At 42.2% G+C, this 19,565-nt stretch overlaps 1 protein-coding gene across 1 annotated transcript; it reads right to left on the bottom strand.

The window, feature by feature from the left end:
- Positions 1-2,133: 2,133 nt before the first annotated feature.
- Positions 2,134-17,511, bottom strand: LOC112558939 (prestin-like). The gene is given in 7 exon segments (XM_025229708.1): positions 2,134-4,046; positions 4,049-5,678; positions 6,533-6,584; positions 6,587-6,776; positions 7,193-7,327; positions 7,592-7,798; positions 17,329-17,511. Coding segments are annotated over 6 exon segments (2,577 nt in total). The 5' UTR covers positions 7,694-7,798; positions 17,329-17,511; the 3' UTR covers positions 2,134-3,578.
- Positions 17,512-19,565: the final 2,054 nt, after the last annotated feature.

Raw genomic sequence — 19,565 nt, 5'->3', positions numbered from 1 at the left:
ATATATGATAAGAAATACTTTAAAAAAATCAGTCACTAGAAAATGCTAGCAACGATGAACCCGAACTACTAGACATTCACATTGAGACATGTCGCCCTTTCTTGTCAAAAAGAAACAGAATGGAAGAGAATTGATATTTTCTCCAATCAACACTTTCAGGCGACACAATGAGAGTTCTAAGCGTACTGAGGTATCATTCGTTTCTAATACACAGCTGGCATTAATCAACGGATGCATATACTACTAACAGCCAAAGGTTTTTCAAATTAAAGAACAGAAATAAAGAATGTAGTTTGCGAAAAGCAGAAGCTGTACTTTCGACTTGCGTTAGACGTTAGACGAACCTGAGAGAGAAATCTGTTTTTAAGATGAAACAAAACTTGTAGTGTTAAATATTAAACAGATATAAAACGACAAAAAATCCAATGCTAGACAACAAATAAACCAAACAACAACCAGAAAAATCGTTTAGTCAGAAATTAAGCAGCAGACTGTGACAGTTGGGCCTGTAATAGTCTCAATTCTGCTCTGTGCATTAAGTAGCTATGGCAGTCATTTCACAGTAAACTTTGTCTACAGTAAAAAAAAAACCCGACAATTTTCTGATCGCTAATAAAAAATTAAAAAAAGGAAAAGAAAAGACAATCAAAACCCCTGAAAACATCAGACTAATACAAGAGCATACATGTCCAGCAGGTGATGAAGGCGACGGCAAACACAAGCGTCCTGTTGTCTCCTCACCTTCTCTGATGCACGCTGTAGTCCGAGGGATGACCGGGGCTCAGTGACTTTCAGCAGAAGAAGACGAGCAACTTAAGAGTCGCATGATGTAATAAAATAAACTTTTGAAGTCAAAAACCATGCACAGTCGTCGCGATCGTGGATTGGAGGACTTGTCGAGGTCTTAAACCCATGCTTGAGCGACATTCACATGTAGATGCGAAGGTGAGGGAGGACAAGCGAAAGCTATAAATTTGCAGTTTGTATTTTGTGGGCAACCAACGTTTCATGATAGGTATATGACTGACGAACACCTGCTCATCCAAAAACTATCATGGGTTATGATCACCGCAAAAGGAGTCTGGAATGATCAGTTGCAAAAATATTGTCCTCGAAGAGGTTCATTAAAACCTGAGTGAGTGCAGGTTCTTCTACGTCTGCCAATATTTACAACTACTTACCAACATAACCACTACAGCTATTTATTTTATTACTTAAGATGAGTAACTAACTTTCGCATATAAGAGGCAGACGGCGAAAGTCCTAAAGGGAGAAAACTACTTTGCCGTCTCGTATGAAGAGTCACACAAAAGTATGTTAAGGGGCCACAACTACTACTGACAGGGCTTTGTCACCATGTTTGCTGAAGGTACGATTGTCACTGTGAACCTTGCTGATAATATGTAGTTCAACTTTTGTCTCAAAGAAAGTGAATGCCTCTCCTCTTTTTAAAATTTTTTGGGTCTGTTGATTAGCGCGGACGTGTGAAAGTAACTGTTAATCGTTCATTAATGTTCAGTGTAGAAGGTTCACAGATATACATGGTGATTCCTCGTGGTTGATTTCCTTTGATCTGGACAGATGACTGACTGAAGATTGGAGAAGATATTTATCGGAATATATGACTGTTAATTGAGGTATGTAGCTGCAGCCTATTTTTCTTTTTCGTACGTGTTCGTCAAGCCGTGATGTTGGATGTTGGACTCGACACGTAGCGTGACCTGTGACCTGTGAAGCGTGACGTGTTTTCACGTGGCTCCTCGTTTTGACCAAATACCTCATATCAAACAATTTTTATAGAGATGTTACTTGGTCAAGTGATTGCCCGTGTCTTTATTGTGTGCCTGTGTGTGTAGTCTGTGTGTGTGTGTGTGTGTGCATTGTGCGTTTGAAATGCATGAGCGCGTGTGTATATGTGTACGCGCATGCGTTTGTGCCCGGGTAGAGATGCAGCCAAGAGATCAGGACACTGGCAATCTGACACACAAAGCTGACTGACAAAGGAGAGTAAACACATGTTTACCACATGTAATATCTCTAATTTCGACCTTTAAAAACATGGACTGGATGTAAGAGTAAATGTTCAGGCAATGTAAACTGATGTAACACCAGAAAAAAATCACAACACTTTGATTTCACAAATAATGTTTATTCATGTGTCACTGGGTAGTGTGACAATGCAAACAGTTCTCTTCACAGTCGTCTTTCGAGTATTATAAAATGCATTTCTGTGAAAAATGTATCAAAACCAACAATAATATCAAAACAACAATGTAACCACACACTATCATCTCGTATAAAATTAACACAATAGTAATATCGTTTTGCTGAACTAACATCCTGTACATGTATTGCCATCGTGTCTTTAGAAAAAACTTGAATAATTTATTGAAATCTCTGCACGTTTCGCACTGACCTTTACTACTAAAATAGAAAGGTAACGGGTGCAAATGTCAATGATTGGAAAAAAAAATCATCAGAAATAAGCTAATAACACGAGATGTAATTTTAAACGTTCTTTTATTATTGTCATCATGTGCTAATGTTTCTTCAGTAATAATTTCCTGTGAAATTAAAACAAATTATAAAACCTAATAAAGTAATTCTTGCCGAGTATTTTTTTTATTAAATAATGTTAGTGTTCTCTCTATAAACAAACCCGATTTGTGCGTTAAAATGGAAAGAAAAAATAAACTTATTTGACATAAAATGCATTGAAATTGTATTGAGATAAAGCAATTCAGTATTTCTTCAGTGATTAAAAATACAGAATTTAGAGAAAATCTATCGAGTGATCTGTTTCACAACCTCTGCTTACAGTTAACATGTTTAGTTTTATCGCCTAAAAAACTTTGAACCTGCCAAGATATCAAGTAAAGGAAGGACCGACCTCATAATCATCTCATCATCGAAACCCAGAACGGACACACTGTCCTGACAGGTCACATAAGGTGAGAGCTCGGGACTGCAGATATGAGCATATCCAATGTGCCTGAGTTGAATGAAAAATGGAAAACATTTGCTATTCTGTGTTTTTCTAAACTGTCATGTCTAATGGGACTTTTTTTTTGTAGACACGTGCCACTGACCTTAAGCTGAAATCTCAGTATCTACTATAAACCAGTAAAGTAATAAATTAGATGCACTGTACATTTCTGCGACTAAGGTATTGACACACCGTTACTGCTAAAGAGTATTGATGTTAGCATTTTCACTAAACTGTCATGAAGAGTGGACATGCTAAATTAAGTACTGATGCCCCTTGGTGTTCACCTTTCTCACGGGAACAATAAAGTTTCAGAGATAACGGGAATCGTGAAAAGTGTGAAACATTCACTCAGTCGTAGGAAATTTTGCTCGGTACAAGAAATGTCAACGTTTAACCAGTGAGTAGCGCCATCTTTGCAGTTTCTGCCGCCATCTAGGTGTAAAAAAAAGTAGAAGCTTTTATTGACGGCTCCTCAAACGTAGTGACATGTTTGTTGTCTGGTCGTCTGTCAAAGCACGAAATGTCTTTGGTGCATCATCACAATGTGTCAGGGGACGACACTCTGCGGAGAAGGTTTCGAATGTCTTTCTCACATCCTCGTCACGAAAGAACCTTCAGTAGCCTCATCATCAGAGTAGTCTTCCAAGTCCTTCTGGGTGAGCGGAGACACCCTCTGGGTCTTGGCCACAGCCACAGCGTCCTCGAGCTCGAAGAAGAAGTTTTCCTGAGGGATCTTGTCGAAGACGCCAGCGTGCTGCAGCGACCGCCGCATGTCGGAGGAGAAGCCGGCCAGGAAGACCTTGATGCCCACGTGACCGTACTCCGTGTAGATATGGACCAGGACGTTGCAGCCAGAGGCGTCGATGTAGTTGACAGGCGTGCAGTCGATGATGATGTGGTGGATCTTGCGCATCATCTTCAGTTTCTCGTCGGAGATGATGACCTCTCCGTACTCGTCCACCTCCTCCTCGTTGATGGCCAAGGTAAAGGTCGAGTCCATGGAAGCGTGACGCGTGGCATGGCTCATGTTAATGTTCTCTATACTCGAGCTGAGACTGTTCAGCGAGTGACTGAGGTGGTGCCCGACGAATCCTGCAGCCGCGTGAAGGCGCCACTTCCGTCCAGGTCGTTCTGAAAGGCCGGGTTGTCGACACTGCAGGTTGAGATCTTGCGTTTCTGGTTCAGGCCCGTCGGGCTTCCGTTGGAATCAGTCAAGCCGAGATTTCCGAGGGATCTCCGATCGACTTCAGAAGAAAGACTCGGAAGAGAATTTCCTCTGGGCAGTAGGTTTTCTCCAGTCAACACGGAGTCCCGCCGCGGCTCGGGCAGCTTTCCTTCCGCCAAACGCTCCTTGTTCTGCTTCTCTAACGCCAGTTCACGCTTCTTCAGGAACTTGAGAAGCTTGCGAGGGTTGACCGTGTTTCTGTAAAGACTGGTCCTGAAGATCTCGGCGTTGGCAAAGTACAGAGACGACTGGAAGCGGAAGATCTTGAGGCCGGGGATTTCCCTGGAGTCTGCGTACCGCTTGTGCTCCACGAGGGCCGTGTCCTTCAGCGTTTTGCCCATACGGAACCCTCTGGAAGACTGCGTCTGGAAAACGACCGTGATCAGCGACACCCCCACCCCGATGAAGAGACCCAAGTCGATGTCGAGGAAAACCGTGGCATTGAAGGTGAAAAACCAGATGGCAAAGTCGTACTTGTTGATTCTCCAGTATTTGCGGAAGTCTAAAATCTGTATGAAGAGATTTTTCAACGAAATAAAGATGATAGCCGCCAGGGCCGATTTGGGAAGTGCTTCAAAGAGGACGCCGATGAAGAGCGTGAACATGAGCATGACGACGGCAGGCACGATGCCACTGAGCGTGGTCTTGGCGTTCATGGTGCTGGCCACCATTGTACGAGGCGGAGCGACGCATGACGGGAAGCACAAGAGGAAGGAGGACAGGAAATTGCACATCCCGTAGGCGAGGAGCTCCTGGGAGTCGTCAACCTCGTAGTTGTGTTTTTTGGCGCATATCTTGGCCATGGCGATGGTGTAGGCAAAGATAAGGATTGCGAGGACGACGCAGTCACCGACATATTTTGGGGCCTCAGCCAGTGCTTCTGTTGGCACGCGGGGCATGGGGATTGTATTGGGGATCTTGCCGATGACTGCCAACCCAAAGATCTCGTTGAAGCGACCGAAGTAGGACGCTATAGTAGCGAAGATGACCACGAAGAGCTCTATCGGGATGGGTGCCGGAAGCTTGGTTTTGAACCGCTCGTTGACGCATACTTTGACCACGTCAATGATCACACACACAATGATGGCGATGATGACCGCTGCCCAGTTGATCTTCGTGATGACATTGATCATGGCCTCATACGCCAACGGAACCTTAAACACACCGGGGAACTTGGGAATGCTGATTCCCAACATGGCGGGAAGTTGGCTGGTTCCGATGTGAACGGCAGCTGCTGAGGTGAAGGCCGCGAAGAATGAGTCTGACAGGTAGTAGGTGATGAAGCCGAGCTTGAAGATGCCCAAGCCGATCATCATGAGCCCTGTTATGAACGCCACACCCATGGAAATGGACTCTTTGTAGTCCATGTACTCGGGTATTGAATCTAACGATATTGTTATGTTCCCTCCGGGTACCGTGAGGTTTTGTCCCCATGGCTGCGTCTTCGCGTGTTCAGCACCTAACCTGTACACGAAACACATTGATTTCTTTATCTGCTGTATAATTAATTTTTAGCGAAATTTCCTCTTTTACTCTTCATTCTACTTTTCAACTACGAGGACAGTATAAATGAAAGTAATCATCTGTAATACAAACGTAGGTAACTATTGATAGCTGTTGGGAAACGCAGGAAATAAATACTCAGCATGAAGTGAGTGCTTTTGGAATCCGTAGTTTTGTTAACATAGTTACAGGGATACTAGCATCATTCTGTACCACGTCTCACGAACTGTCTAAAAGGATACAATGCTTTTACTTCTAGAATAAGTTAATTTGAGGCAAAGCTTTACTTCTAAAGTTAGGTTATTGCAGGAGGTGTCCTTCTGATAATAAAATAAAGGTAATGAAAAAAATGTAACTTTTAATGAAAGTTTAATTTCAACCAATGTTCCTATATATATTAAGATGAGTGGAAAAACCCTCTCTTAATAAAGTGAAGACAATACTCCTTATTAAACTAAAGCTAACGTAAAGAACTATTTTTTTAAAATCCAATGTTAATCTCATTATGTTGGTCGAAAACATGATCTGACATCAACTTACTTTTAAAAGAGACATTGTTAAGTTCACCATACTTGAAAAAGAAAGCAACATCTTAACATCAAACTTACTTGAATAACTGTCTTAAAATATATAAAACTTATATTGCATTAATATTACTTGAATTCCAGTAGGTGACATGACTAAGATATATCATGCTTTCCCAATATACCGGATTCCTCGATATAAAGTATAAATTCTGTCTGATCTTTCACATTTCTGATTTTATATTGCTAGAAAAAAAAGGCTACAGCAGTTCTGAAATGTTGAAGACTTACTTGTCAACTATACCCGCTGTCAGAATACATATCACAGCGCTGGTTCCCCATGGAGATGTGGGCGGAAGGTGCCGAAGAACATGTATATGAACACTGGCCAGATGGACGTGAAGAGCCCGTCCTCGATCTTGACGGAGGCGAGCAGCCCGAACGCAAGGCCTTGTGGGATGTGCAAGATGCCAACACTGATCCCGGCGAAGATGTCTACGAGGAGGTATTCCTTGGGTTTATAGTATCGGATGTACTACACAGAGTATAAAGCAGAATTGCTCAGTTCCTCAAAATCTGTTTTCAAACGAAGTATGCATTGAAGCATAGACATGTGCTAAAGGGTTTGAACTATGCCCTAATAAGGGTTCAAATTTGAATTTACGTATTCATGCATAGAATGTATTCAAATATGTTCTTTATTTATGCCCTTATTATGAGAAGATACTTACCAACGAGAACATGAGACTATAATTTACACAAAAAAGAAAACACAGGAATATAACATAACATGGACTGAAAACATTCAATTTATTTATGGTCTCGCGAGTAATAAAAATCTGTACACATTCATATATAACACTTTGTCATGGAGTTCCAACTGGGTAATAATGTGGTCATGTGTGTTTGTGTGCATGTCTGTTGGTGTAGGCACGTGACCTGCAAGCTAACCTTGACGAGAGGAACGTAGGAACTGAGCATCTTCCAGGAGCGCCGCTTGTCGCAGTAGAAATGCTTGAGGATGCGTTCCTTCAGCGGTTCTTTGGCGTCTTTCTCCTTCTTCAAGTGAAGCTCGTCGAAAGCCACCTGAAGAAAACGATAGAAAAATGATCACATGACTAAACATTCCAGCCAATCACGATGTTCATCAGAACGAGAGAATGCATCTGTGCAAACTGCGGTTAAGGATGAAGGAATCGTTTGGAATCAACGTTGATAAAAAAAGGAGATTTTAAAAAAATAATAGAAATGAAATGCATCCCCTTTTTCGTTTTTTTTCGGTGAATTTTATGTGTTTGTCAAACTTGAAGTGCAATATTTTATGTATTTAGAGAGACACGTAGTCCGTACCTGCGTCATGGGAATTCGACGAACTAGAACGAGGCTTTCCCCCACGCTGACAGTTGCTGAGGGTGAGCCTCCCTTCTTCTCCCCACTCTCTTTATCCGCCATCATGGATGCTGCAGATGTCAACTACACCAAAGTACTGCGCAGCGAACAAGTAATGGTGGAAATTACACTCCCTTTACTTGTAAGATGATTTTTGAACTCCTACGTCTGTAGAATGACAAAAAATGAGTGTTTTAATTAATTTCATTTTTCATATAAACACAGAACATGTAAATGAAATTAAAAGAGGATAAAATAACACCTGACAACTACTCAGTAGCAAGTTGAACTAATCAAATACAATAACAGTAATAACAACAGTCACATTTCTTTCATTAGTTCATGTCTTCTTGCTTTTAACCGTGAACAAATTTGCAAGTCTTAAGTTCTTGTAACCGTTAAGTAGTAATTAAAAAATTATTTTCAATACACGCTATGTGTACATAAGATGTCAGCAAATGATATTATGATAAGGGTAATTTATGTAATTTACTTAGCACTAAGCGGAACGCGCTTTACAAAAGAAATAATAACAATCAAAGAAAGACACAAACTTAATATCACATCACACAGAGAGACATCAACATGTTAAATTCAAATGGGAAAACTTTGCTCATGAAGACTGCCACTGCAGCTCAGCATGAAAAGAAAAAGGAGGAAAGAAAGGTGAATATGGGTCACGGGTGGCTCTGGTTAAGAGTACACTGCAGCCATTGGCGCCCCCAGCTCCAGACTCCCAAGGGGTAGGTGACAGACCCGAGACTGCAGAGCACATGGCATTGAATTCCGGCTTTCACAACTCTGAGAGGAAAACCAGTTGCATCAACAGTCGAGTAAATTTATGAAACAATTGCAGAAAAGAGACTGACACACTGATCCAATGTGAAGCAGGACCAAGATGGTGGCAGAGAGACCGCTATATAATTAGCCGTTTGATGATTTAGCTTGTATCTCGCACACAGAAGTTTATAGAAAACTTACTGAATTCCCGGCTATTGCTTTTCACCCAACTGCACTGTTTCTACAGAACTCAGAGGTAAGCGCCGAGATGAACAAAGCCACTGAAGCCGCCGAATAAACACCACCCCGATGAATCTATTCCCTCCCAACTCGGGTACGTTGTAATACGTGTTGTTTCCTCCTGAACATAAGCAATTTCTCCGGCCAGAAGCAGCATGAAACTCGTACCTCTAGCTGATTCTTGTTTCCACTGAATGATCATTGGTGTCTTGGCCACAACAGCTGTCGTTGTCACTTAGTGGACTTTTTTCGCGGTTCTCTACAAGTGTCCTGACTTTTCTCTCCGAGTCTTTGTGCTGCATAACTCAGGTCCTCGGCTTTAAAGAAAGTGCCTGCCTTGGGATTTTTTCGCGTCGAAGACGTGTCCAGAACATGTGTTCAACCTTTTCGCTTAAATCTCTCCAGATTCACATATCCAACGAGGACATTGGTCAGTCACAGCTCAAACATCCTCTTGACCAATTAGCCAGAGCGAACAGGGAGGCCACACCCCATCTGACAAGAGAGTAGCAGTAGCCACGCCTTTCTGTCCGCGGTTATGTCCGGCCTACTGTCGGGTGCTTCTAATTGACCTTTCATCCTGCCGACCTTCGCAGCCTACGCACTATTCTTCGTCCACCTACGCTTGGTGGCGACATGCCCTCGGTTAGCTTTCTGCTCTGACCTTAGTCCACCCTTGATCCTGGTGAGGCGGCGCCTGCTGGACGGTTTCACGACAAGGTTTGCTCGACTGAATTTCCGAGCCGTTATGGATGACTTGTCACAGGATTTGGTCATTTTCTCGAGCGACTTCTGATTTCACAAACCTTCCCTGTCAGCACAGGTGGGGTCAGCCTGTTTGTTTGAATGTCCCATCTACAGGTCACTACAGGACAGTAATGACACAGTCGCGTAAAATATTTGTTGAATTAATTTAGCTTTTGCTAACGGTCATACAATTTGCTTCGATTAAGTGGTCAAGAAGCAGATTTAGAATTTTTAGTCGACAAAGGTGGTTGGTTCCAGGTGTTATAAACTGTAAATTCTTAGTTTTAGTGCTTTAAAAGTTTGGTTTTAAATTTTCTTCTTTTGCCACAGATCTTGATGAAAAACTGCCACGTCTTTTCTTTCTTTAAAAGACAGTTACAAACGACGAAACGAGGACGAGTTACTACGACCACGAGTTCATGTCGACACTTCTCTGTTTTGCTCATTTCGTGTGTCACGTGACACAATTTATGTTGGACAAAAACAGCTTGTAAAGGTTACACAGAGGTCAGAGGAACACAAGGAACGGCTTTCAGCTTTTGTTTTCACCAAATGTTTTATTTTTTTTTTTTGGTCACATTTTCTCGCTGTCACGGTTTACTTGAGCAGACGGTAGGTGGCTCTCACATTATACGGACGTCAGGGTGTCACCCAGTTATGACGGAAGTGACGTCAGTTAATCCTGTCGGATGTTGCGCTTGAATGGCAAGGTGGGATCTCTGTCAGTGGGAAGACAAAGTTATGTGACAGCACAGTCTTTCTGGTCTTTGCTTGGGCGAGCTTGTGGCTAGAGTGTAAATAAGTCAATATACAGGTTAGTTTATGGCTGAGATCATTAATATCTGTTTGTTACAGATTAGCTGTTAACTGAAATACAATGATAGTTTCTTGGAACAACGTTGACATCAGACTTTTGAAGTAGTTTACCGAAGGTAGGTAGAATCTGGTAAGATGGCGCATCTTGATGATAGTAAAGGTTTGTAACGAATATACAGGCCGAGGATCATGTAACACTGTGTCATAGCTAAAGGCAAAGCTATTTCAGAGCTTTGCGAACTCGTTCTTGGACTTTTAAAATGATGAATCTTGAATATTTAAACACGACTTGAGCCTGACCATTAAACATGCTTTATGCGCAACTGTAAAAATTTTATTTAGTCGATTTCAATAATTTATAGCTCGTCTGACATAAGAGAACAAAGTGCAGCAGTAAAAACCACAGCAGATTTTGTCAAATAAAATATTTACACATCGACACCCAAATCTTTAAATAAACAGAGGATACACAAACAACAAATTATATATATATAGAAAGACTATAAGACTGGTCTCGAATATTTATTCTAATTTTTAAAAACAATTTCTTCTCTTTACTAACAAAGCAACACAAAAGTCAGTTCGCTGTGATTTCGTAAGTCGGTTAATTTTATTCTGACGGTTGTATCACGGTTCGTGATGGGCGGAGAAAACAAGGGCAAAAACAAGTCAATTATTTTAAAAATGAGAAGATTTAGTAGAACACAAAAACCAAATATTTTGGTGACACACTCCTTGCGGAACAAACCGCGTGTCATCTACAACTGTCACGTGGTTACCGTGACGGAGATAAATGAAACTTAGCTTCTTTCGTCCTTTTACTTCCGCTGTGAGGAAAGGTCGTGACAGACTACAGGACATAGCAAGTCCTCCCATTAATCTTAGACACACGTTGTAGTGCGTAGCTGACTACGTCTTCATGTGTTTCTACCAGGGATGTGCGGAGAGAGAGAGAGAAGGGTGGAGGGGAGAGGGAAGGAAACAGAGAGACAAAAATGACAGAAATGGGCAGGTCCAGGAAATGAAATTTTTTTTATGATAGTGTTGTCTGACCGATTTTCTTGCAGTTTATTCAGTGGCTTTAAATGATTAAAAAAGGAGAAGAAAACAAATGAGATAAGTAGAGCAATGTCTTGTGTCCAGTATATCATTATACGTGGAGCGAGAAATGATTGATGCCGTTGTCAGCTGATGAAAGCGCCGGTGGCCTTCTCAAGACCTCGCGCTCTAAAGTGATTCATGGAGCGTTCACGAGGGCGTCACTCTACGTGTAAGAGTTGTGTGTTGTCTCTGTCTGCGGCTTTTGGTTGTGTGGTTGTTGGCTAACTTCGGCTTTCCTAGCTGGATACTACGCTGACTTAAAAAAAAAAAAATCTCAAAGTTCTAATTGTATTATCGTGACTATTTTTTATTACTACAAATCTGTCTCTATTAATACATCTTTAAAACGCAACCTCATTGTTCGAGAAATGTTGTGACTAATAGTATGTTTGTATATTTGTTTATGCGTCTCAAGTTATTTGTATGTTTACCTGTCTGTACGGATGGAGTTTTGAATGTATGTATACATTACAATATATTATATTAATCCTTGCATGTCTTGACAGCAGTCAATTCTGATTTACAAAATAATATAATAAGAAGAACCCGACACTAAAAACAGGAGCGTCTGGTTAGAGCGTGTCACAAATTCGGTGTTGATTGGATGTCCTGTGTTCAGATCTCGTCTTGAGCACGGTGGGTTTTTTTTCTTTTGTCTCTGCATGAGGTATTTGTTTACAAGGCTGGCGGTCTTGTCGTGGCGTAGTTGCTGGATCAGCGTAAAACACCAACTTCCACCTTCAACCATCACCATCACCACCACTAAAAGCAAACTGTCCTTCATGAAGACATAGAGGCCAGCGAGAAGAGAGAGTTTCAGCAGGACTGCAGACAGCACGCAATATCCGCAGGGGAGAGCACTCTGGTGTCCGGTTACTCTTTGCCCTGTTGCGACGGCCACGACAAACCCAAGATGCAGCTCGATTTTCCGCTGAACCCGCTGCAGCCTTTTGTTCCCCGTGAGGCTCCTCCAGACCGTCGGCTGCCTTTGCCGTCACCGCCGTGAGTTAATAGGTGTCACTCACGTGACACAGTAGAGACGTGTCATCACTACCATGAGTTAATACGTGTCACTCACGTCACACAATAACGGTCTTTGTCGTCACACCGATTCTTTCTACGTCCTCGCAATGACCTCTGCAACCTGTAGTCTACGACCAAGCTCGACGCAGACTTAATTTACACCTGTCTGTGGCGACGGCCCGCAGGTGAGTGAAGGTGTCGGCAACAATCAAAGTGTTTTCACTGTTTGGCTGGTCTTTGAAGGACGGGTCATTACATGTGGTAGACACACATTTATACAGTTGTTTGAAACCACAGTCGTATAAACTCGTTTGTAAACAGTTTTGTTTTGTTTTTTGTTTTTGCAGTGCATTCCACGAGACAGACGCCCATCATTCCTCACCACATGTGTGACGTCACCAGTGTGCACACTTATCAGTGTCCAACTAAAACGGCGAATGGGGTTGTTCCGAAACGAGATAAAATGACAGAATAAGAGGAGGATGGCGCTGTGAAGTTTCTAAACACATTTTTTTTACATATTTTTCGAGGATAAGGTGTTAAAGCCACTGGCCAATGACCTGAGGTCAGGTATGCAATGGTGTGTGAAACGATAAGCGGGATGTATCTCCAAGGGACCATCACATCCCGTTGAGATACGCTGTCCAAGATGAGGATGTAACTTTCGAGAATGTAAATCAAATAAATTTTTCTTTGCTACTACCCCAACACCCGGCCAACCACCCATGTCCTCCGGACCGTAAAAACTAGAAGTCTAGTCAGCAAACTGCTCTAATAGTCTGTCATCGCAACTAAGTACCAATGGATAGTGTCAATAAAAATAGTGTCAACAAAACAACGTCTACAGCGTTTTGGCAAAACAGCAACTGTACCACAGTAATAAGTATAAAGCAGCAACAATTATAACGGCCATTTTCTAAATACAATTAACTCTTTTCTTTACAAACTACGCAATCATTTTACCTTATTTACTTTTATTATACCCTCGTCCGTAATTAGAATGATTAATTATTAATCTACAAAGATAATTATGGGGCATTCTATTTAAGACAAACACAAAGATTAATGCATTCCGTACACACATAGATCCATCATTCCATATAAGGCAACACGCGCTGTCCGAGTTATCTTCGTCACGGGTAGAACTCGAGCCTGTCTCATCACGCGTGCCGTCCAATCAATCTCGGGTAGGCGGTGCGGACTGAAGTCTTGAGAAGACGAGCACGCGTCTGTTTGACCGTTCGCCCTTCACCGTCCTCTGTGCCAGCCATCAGCTGATGACATCAAACTGCTCCTCTCGTCCGACCTTCGCAAGTCAGAATTAGCCCTCACCCATCCAGCCTCGTTCTTCTCGACAGAAAGATTTACGGCCGGTAGGTCCTGTTCTAATCGCGGAACATCCGGCATCAAAGCTCAGGAGCGGTGACATACAAGAGGACTGACGTTGAGACGTAATTATGGCCCTTAACTCATGAAGTAGACTGACACTAATTAAGGTTTTAATTAAATGCGGTCTGATTGTCTCCACTTGGTTTTCCTGGTCGACGCATCACAAGTAACACTAGAAGGGGCTGATGACGTGTGTCCTGTCCCCGGCTTCCGTTTCAAAATGGACGTTGATAATGCCATTTTTTTTTTCATCAAGCTCCAGAAAGAATTTATTTAACCAAAAACTTATTTCTTATCTACCATAGTTCTTTAATTAAAGAATTGATTTTAACTCTCAAATAGTTTATCTTCAGACGTCGTCTGATAGACAGATATTTCTCAAGTGTCACAAGGCAGTAAGTGATAAATAAAACTGGTTTCAAGACATGTTGTTTTCTCTCGCATTAGAAAACAAATCGCTTTCCTGTGATTTATATCTGACTTTTATTCCTAGTGTTAATTTTCAATTTACGATGTAGGACATAAATTTGCAAACTGAGCTTTGTCTATAAGATTTACGATTACAATCGCTCAGCTGTTGACTGATAACTCAGTTTTTTTTTCAAAAGCGTTCTATTTTACCTCGGGTCAGTTAAAGAACTAAATAACAATAGAGACTGGCAGTGCAAGGAGTCCTTTGCTCGCTCACTCACTCACATCCATCATGTCATCTGAATACCATCTCCGACTGTCACGCATGCGCACAAGCAGGCCACGCAAACGTCCGTCGTCCATGTCGTGTATCTCCTCTCTTAAAACTGACAATAAAGCAGAATGTGTGGCAGGAGTGAGGTGAAAGGTTAATAATATCATCTGCTCTTTTGTCGAAACTGTTCAATAGTTGAAATATCCGCTCTCTTCATCAATGACAGCCAAACACCTAGGATCCTGTATTCCGGCGATGATTTTAAATTTTATTTCAATAAGATGCATTCTTTACATTGACTGCAAATAATACTGCTTTCTTAGTGGGTTTTTTTTTCCGAATTCATCATTTATGCACAATAATGACTGCAGTGATTTGTTGAGCAATGTTTCTTCTCTCACTCATCCCGTGCTCACTCTCTCTCATTATTTTTTTTACTGATCTTACGTAGGTCGTGACCTTTCTTCAAGGATGTTGTCGCCTGTCATCGTTTGTTGCGCTTGTATCATCATGGTAACAACTTTGCATCTCTGGATCATTACCACAATAAGCTCGTTAAAACAATGTCACCACGTGCATCCCTTCGTTTTTCAGTTTCTTGAACTTAACTTCCATACTCAATGTTTTTATGTCTGTAGATAGTAGGAGAGGCTGGTGACCTACAGTTCAGTCTGCACTTTAGCATGTCATTCCACTTTGCCAGTAAGAGTGGCTCTTGCTTATAACACAATATGTTTACTGTTCACCGCAGTCAACAGACTTGACATGTGAAGGGACACAATCAGTTGTAGCCGATGTAGTCAAACAAGAACCTCCATGACTCCTAATTCAGCTGTTGTCCCCTGTTGTTGTAACTCAAGTGTTGTCTGTAATACAAGTGACCCAAAGCTCAAAGGTCTTAGCGGGATATATTTGCAAGTACTTTATTAAGAGCTGAAATCTTAGAAATTGTTGGAGATCTTGTAATAATTTCTCTTTGTCCTGAGCCTCTTCTCTAGAAGCTTTATTATTTCTTCTGCAGAAGATTTCATACAAGCAATCTGCTTTTGAGTCAAAATTTAGGTATTTTCATACTTTGTGGAAGAATTTACAGATATTATCTTTTTTTTCTGTAGAAGAATTTATGGTTGTTATCCCTTTTTTGAAAAAAAAAACTTTTTAGTTAACTCCATGTCAATGATATTTTTCTTCTTTTGATGACCACTTTGTCAGTAATTTTATCCAAAGGAAATCAAACACATTTAATCATCCGGCACATCCTTTTCCTTCCTCATTCACTGAAAACCTCTTGAAAAAGGCGTCCTACTAGTGGAAGCATTGTAACGAGCTTTATGCTGTCTCCCAAAAATAACGGGATTTATTCCCTTGCAAACTTATAACTATTTCTAGCCGTGAACCGGAACTGAATCTTTTGACGAGTCGCGACACACAGGAAGGACAGGGGAGATCCGGCGACTTTTCGACTACTGAACGTGGAGCAGGTGGCTGACACAGAGATGAGACTGTGGATGACGATGACGCAGGAAGGGTGACCGCAGTTACCGCCCTTTCTTGCGCAAGATGACGTCAGAGAGAGAGAGTACCCAGGCTGCGGTTTGGTCGCCCTACCTACTCTCTAACCTTCACAATTGTTCCCTTGTTCTCGGTTGACGTTCCCTGAGATAATCCATCTTTTAAAAACTTGCGTGATCACGTGGTGGCGGACAGAGCCTTGAGTTGACACAGAGTAATAACCGTTTGTGTTGAGTAATCATCATAACTCAAAACAAGGAACGGTCTTTAAGAAAAGTTAATCTCTTACGACTTGCCACTGTTGTTTACTCCACGGAAGAAACACATGCGTCATCCAAAAATAAAAGATAAATATCCCCTGTTGTGTCCCACGTGATCTCTCCTTCACATCTGTTGTGGTCCAAGCGTTGAAGAAAACATCTCTCTCAAGGGGTGGTTAAGGCCATGTTTCGTTAGATGCACGCCCGCTGACTCTTTTAACAGCTTGTGCTGAGTCATCGAAAAGAACCAGGGTTTCGCTTTTTTTTTTTCATATGAAGCGTGCAGTAATTTTTATAAAGCGGCAATAAAATGAGATGAACAATGTCTCCTCCTTCGCGAAGAGTGCGTAGTGGCTAAGAGTATGACAGTTTACGTAGATATACACGCGCACACTTGCACATACACATACGCACACGCACGCTCGTAAAACTCATACATACATCATTTTTGCCAAAAGGTCACGCACCGCTCTTCAGATTTGACGACCATTTTTTGGGATCATATTCAGACTTTGAATTCGATCTCAGTGGCGAACAAGTGGCCAATTCATTAGCTCCACAATAGGAAGCAAAAAGATCCTGGGCCTGTGAGGTCCGACAGAGCTGGTGCACGTGTGAGAGTAAGGGTTAGAGACAGAAGGTAAGGTTTGTAATGCAACAGCTTCTACGAATATTTTTTCGGAGAGAAGGAGTTTAGCGGATTTCACGTTTCTGTGGATAGCAGTGACTGATGCTCAGGAACAGGGTAAGTGCCATGTCTTTGGAAGAAAGTTTTACAAAGCTTTATTCGCTTTCTTGAGGCATTTTGGTAGTAAATATTTTTCTAACAAGGGATTTAGTTCTGTTAAAATAAAATATTGAACTGTACAGTTATAATATTCACACACACACACACACCTCTGGATGATGTGAATTTAAGCTCTCGCTCATCTGTCAACCGCCCAGAACTATTAACCTACTAACCGCAGCGGAAGCTAGTAAGAAAGTGAATATTTTCATTAGGGACTTGTTTGAAAGTTATTCCTGACCACATGTCGGGCTTATCCTCCCATACCTGAAGTAAACAGTGCTTCCATATGTTACCCACATGTTCATCGCAAAAATTGGAGCAGTGGCAAAAACAATGAAAAATAACCAAACCTTACTTTTGTCGGCGGCGGTAGATCAAAGATCGACGGAGAAACTCCAGCAGCTGCAGCAGCTGACCTGAAGTTCAGTGAGGGGAACGAAAAGGACCGCTGCCTTCTCCCCCTCCCGAAGTCCCGGATTCCTCACAGGCTGCGATGGCGGACCCGGGCTCACTGAAGAGAACAAGCGAAGGGGAGGCGCCCCAAACACTCTTTTTATAGACGAGGGGGCACTGTCTCCCCTCACACAGACCTGCCCGTCATTCGTCTTGTTGCACGACTCCGGGAGTATGGGTAGGGGGATACAGAGGTAGAGGTGGTGGTGGTGGTGGTGGTGGTGGTGGTGGTCGCACGAGGTGCACGGCATCAGGCTCACGCTTCCTGCCACCTCCCCAACCCCTCACACTCCCACACCCCACATCCCGGTTTCCCTTCCTTCCGCAACCCTCCTGACCTCTCAGCTGTTAGCCTATTCTTTATTCTTCCATTCTCATCTCTTGTTTAATGCTGGGTCCGACACACAATTCCCTGCTTTATTTCTTTCTTCCCCACCTCTTCGCCCTTTGCTTCTCGGTCTCATATCTCACTGTCGTAACATGTTTGTAATAAAAATTACTGTAATAGGTTACAGTGTTCGTAAAGCGGACTGAATTTTATTTTTAAACTTTCCATTTTTGAATATAATAGTTTTGCGAATTCATTCTCTTAACTCGAGGCTATGGCACGTGGAGTGTGTTCCTCCCTGACCTCTACGGGAGGTATACATCAGAGTCGGACTTCCACTTGCCTTCATTAACAAAGTAGTTAAGGGATCCAGTCCTTTCTCTATTTTGTCGCTGAGATATGGACACCCCTGTAGGTGTGGGTGCAAGGATTTAGTTTCACTACGAAAAACGGAACTAGGTAAGACTGGCTTGTTGTTCACACACCTGGTGCAGCGGTCCTCGCATGACATCCAAGTGCATGAACACCTGTTCAAACCTATTTGGCTTTAAACAGAGCTAGTTCGTATTCTCCTAGCTCTGAAGGGATGGGTTTTCATTTCTTTCCGGCTCTGATCAGACGCCCACATCCATGGAAAGACCTTAAGGCAGCCTTAAAAGCTGTTTTACGATGAAATCAGTCAGGGCGGAGGCCAAGTTTTTGTGTGCAATAAATATTCGCCCGCGGTACCGCCGTCCAGCCGTCCAGCCGCCCAACCCACCACAGAATTCGCCTTTCTGTGGATGTTCCAAGCCTTTCTAAATCAGACCCTTCTCTTCTTGGTGCTGTCGAATCTTTTTGAATGTTCAAGAATGTTTTTTTTTTAAAAAATCTTTTTTGAAACGCCGTCCTTCTTCAGAAAGGGCTGAGACTAAATATAAAAATCTGAGTTTACCCTTTCTTTATTGTTTGACTTTAATTTATTCATTAGATTGTCTTTGTCAACACTTTTTCCTTAAAAAAGGCGTCCATAAGTTGTTTGAAACTTGTGGCTGTCTGATGATCGTTTTACGTTTTCGTGCTCATTGAATCACACCTGGTAAATTTGTGTCTCGTTGTCACTGTGTAGGAATGTTGTCAGCCACTCAGTATTACACTAGAGTGGAGTGTTTACACAATAACATGATCAAACTCATTTGTTATGAAGAAACAATAATGAGAGATTTGAGGATCTTGTATTTTCTCATCAGCACTTTTCTGCTGCTGTGATCTTTCATCTTCATGTTATTAGTCCTGTATGTTCAAAGTACATCAATTCAGTTACCATGTGTTCAAAGTTCAGGAATCCGCTGATAACTTGTTCTTACGAAGTTCTCCGCTGTTAGTCTCGGCGAGCCTACACAATAAATGTGACTAAACCGGAAGCTTTATAGTAGCATGCCTCGTTTTAGCAGTTAACTGGAAAAATCGTCTGCCAGCAGTCCAGTAATACAAGTTGGTAATCCTACGATCTCCGGGCTTGTTTTGTTAGTACCGCCATCCAGTGCCTCTTGTTGATGGCACAGATATATCCCATACCAACTTGTACAGAGATTCTGCACCTTAGCGGATAGTGTAGCTATCCATATTCTCACAGCTATCCTGTACTGATCTGTCAACACCAGAACGAGCGCTCCTCCACGTGTATGTGTTTGTCTGTGTGTCTGTGTCCATATCTCGAGTCCCCACTAGCGCAGAGAGAGAGAGAGTGTGTGTTCATTCCGCCCCGTTCACTTCACCGGCTCTCCAGTGATTGTCTCCTCCCTTGCGGCGCGATTGGGTCTGTGGGTCAT

This window comes from Pomacea canaliculata, linkage group LG3 (genome assembly GCF_003073045.1).
Source record: "Pomacea canaliculata isolate SZHN2017 linkage group LG3, ASM307304v1, whole genome shotgun sequence".
NCBI classification, from domain to species: Eukaryota; Metazoa; Mollusca; class Gastropoda; order Architaenioglossa; family Ampullariidae; genus Pomacea; species Pomacea canaliculata.
This window is presented reverse-complemented; position numbering and strand designations above follow the sequence as displayed.